The 2,448-nt window shown below is 41.8% G+C and overlaps 1 protein-coding gene across 1 annotated transcript; it reads left to right on the forward strand.

Annotated features, from left to right (window-relative positions):
• Positions 1 to 626: 626 nt before the first annotated feature.
• LOC136810495 (uncharacterized) lies at positions 627 to 2,132 on the forward strand. Its single transcript, XM_067067066.1, has one exon. It carries the CDS (start codon positions 627 to 629, stop codon positions 2,130 to 2,132), a length of 1,506 nt encoding a protein of 501 aa, XP_066923167.1.
• The last annotated feature ends 316 nt before the right edge of the window (positions 2,133 to 2,448 follow it).

The following is a 2,448-nucleotide window of genomic DNA, read 5'->3' on the forward strand; positions in this document are numbered from 1 at the left end:
CAACATCAAAGATCACCATTTCAACACCAATAAATTCATCAATGATCAACACGAGCTGTTTAAGTTGGGATATCATGTCAATCCTGACCTTCACCTGCTCGGATACACCAACAAGAATACCGACATCTTCATTACATCAAACTCAGCCATTGAAGAGAAGTCTGAACTTTTCAACCAATCACAAGACGTTGGAAGCGAATTCCAATACAGATGTATCAACTGTCGTGGCTGTAAATCCTGTAAGGAACTTTCAACAACTGACGAGGTCATGAGTGTACAAGAAGAAGTTGAACGACAATGTTATCAATGAATCAATCAATGTTGATGTTTGCAAGCAAAATTCGACTGCATTTTTACCGGAAGTGGCTTCTCACTCAACGACATCATTGCAAAAGGAAGGAATAACATGAATAAGCTCTTAGAAATTTTCCTGCGGTGGAGGGGACACAAGGTTGGTATCCACACAGATATTGCTAAAATGTATAATACCATACAACTCGATCAAACTCACTGGTGTCTCCAACGTTATCTGTGGGAAGAAAATCTCAACCCAGATAAACCGCCCGAAGAGAAAGTAATAAAAACCCTTATCTATGGCGTGAAATCAAGTGGGAACCAGGCCGAGCATGCGCTTCGTGAAACTGCAAAAATTTTCAAAGACCAGTTACCCGGAAGTTCACAAGATCATAACCGATGATGTATACGTGGATGACTGCATAACCGGTCATCAATCACAGTCAGAAGCCAACCACTTAGCCGACAACTTAGAACTGGTGGTCAATCATGGTGGATTTTCACTAAAAGGATTCACCTTCTCAAATCAACAACCACATGACAAACTACCAGCTGATGGTGAGACCGTATCAGTGGCTGGTCTCAAATGGTATCCATTGGAAGATCAAATCAGCCTGAATATCCAAGAATTGAACTTCGCAAGAAAATATCGAGGCAAGAAACCCAATGAAATCAAAGAAATACCACTCAATCTCACGCGTCGACAGTGTGTCTCAAAAGCATCTGAAGTGTTTGAAATCTCTGGACTTCTAACGCCGATTACCGCAACATTGAAAATGGACCTCCACACTCTCGTCAAATGCAAAATGGATTGGGATGATATTCTACCCAACGATCTCAGACATCTTTGGTCATCACATTTCGAAATGATTCAAGAACTCAAATCCATCAAATTCAACCGTGCTATTGTGCCACCAGATGTAGTTAATCTAGACATCACAACTCTCGATTTTGGTGATGCAAGCCAGGATCTAGCATGCTCATCTATCTATGCTCAAGGCGACTACTCCTGTCAATTGATCTTCGCCCGCTCACGACTTGTACCGGATGAATATACTCAACCAAGAGGGGAACTGTATGCATCAATCATCAATACCCACACAAGTGAAGTTGTAAGAAAGTCATTCCATTCAACACATACTGGAGCTTCCAAGTTCACAGATTTGCAAATCACCCTCTACTGGATCAACATCACTTCGCTACAACTCAAGCAGTGGGTCCGCAACCGCGTAAACGAGATTCACCGACTAACAGACATTACATCATGGAAATACGTCCAATCAAACAACATGATCGCTGACATCGGAACAAGAAGGTGTACAACCATGACCGATGTTGACCAATCTTCCCAGTGGATCGATGGATTCCAGTGGATGACGCAAGAAGTATCAGAATTCCCAGCACTAACCGCCAAAGAAATAAGGCTCAGTCAGGTGGAATTGGAACAAGCTAATCGTGAAGCCAAGATTCCTCCAACTCATTCTTTCGATCACAATCAACTAATCACTAATGAGTTTCTCAACAAAACGCAACAAAGATACAAGTTCTCCAATTATGTGCTTGACCCAAATCGCCATTCTTTCACCAAAGTTGTGCGTGTCTTCGCAATAATGTTACGTTTCATCAAACTTTGTCGCACTAAAGGGAAAACAAAGATCAATTCTTCAATTAAACCACACATAATCCTTACAAATGAGGATATATCTCAAGCTGAGAGATATTTCTTTCAGAAGGCTACTCAAGAGGTCAAACATTTCGTCAAACAAAAGGTTGGCAAGATATCAATTGAAAAGGATGGTATTCTTCATCACATTGGTCGTTTACTGCCAGAAGACTGAATTACAGTTGCTGGTAGAATGACATCAACCATGAAAGATCTTACATCAACGTCATTTTGTGTGCCAATCATCGATAAACACTCACCATTGGCTGTCGGCATAATCAACAACATCCACTGGAATAGCACCGTCAAACATTCTGGTGTTGAAATTACCCTGAATCAGTGACCCGGTCAGATCCACCCAGGTGGATAACCCGGTGGAAAAACTGCTCCAAAATAGCCCAAATTTAAGCCCCGGTGGAGAAAATAGTTAACCCGGGCAATAGGGCCAAAGTTTTCCATAACTCGGGGAAAAAACAACCGGCTAACCCCGG

Source organism: Clytia hemisphaerica, unplaced genomic scaffold (genome assembly GCF_902728285.1).
Source record: "Clytia hemisphaerica strain Z4C2 unplaced genomic scaffold, Clytia hemisphaerica genome assembly, whole genome shotgun sequence".
Lineage (NCBI taxonomy): Eukaryota > Metazoa > Cnidaria > Hydrozoa > Leptothecata > Clytiidae > Clytia > Clytia hemisphaerica.

Bases quoted from the DNA above. Each gene is read 5' to 3' on its own strand.
- LOC136810495 (XM_067067066.1), top strand. From the start codon at position 627: ATGCGCTTCGTGAAACTGCAAAAATTTTCAAAGACCAGTTACCCGGAA.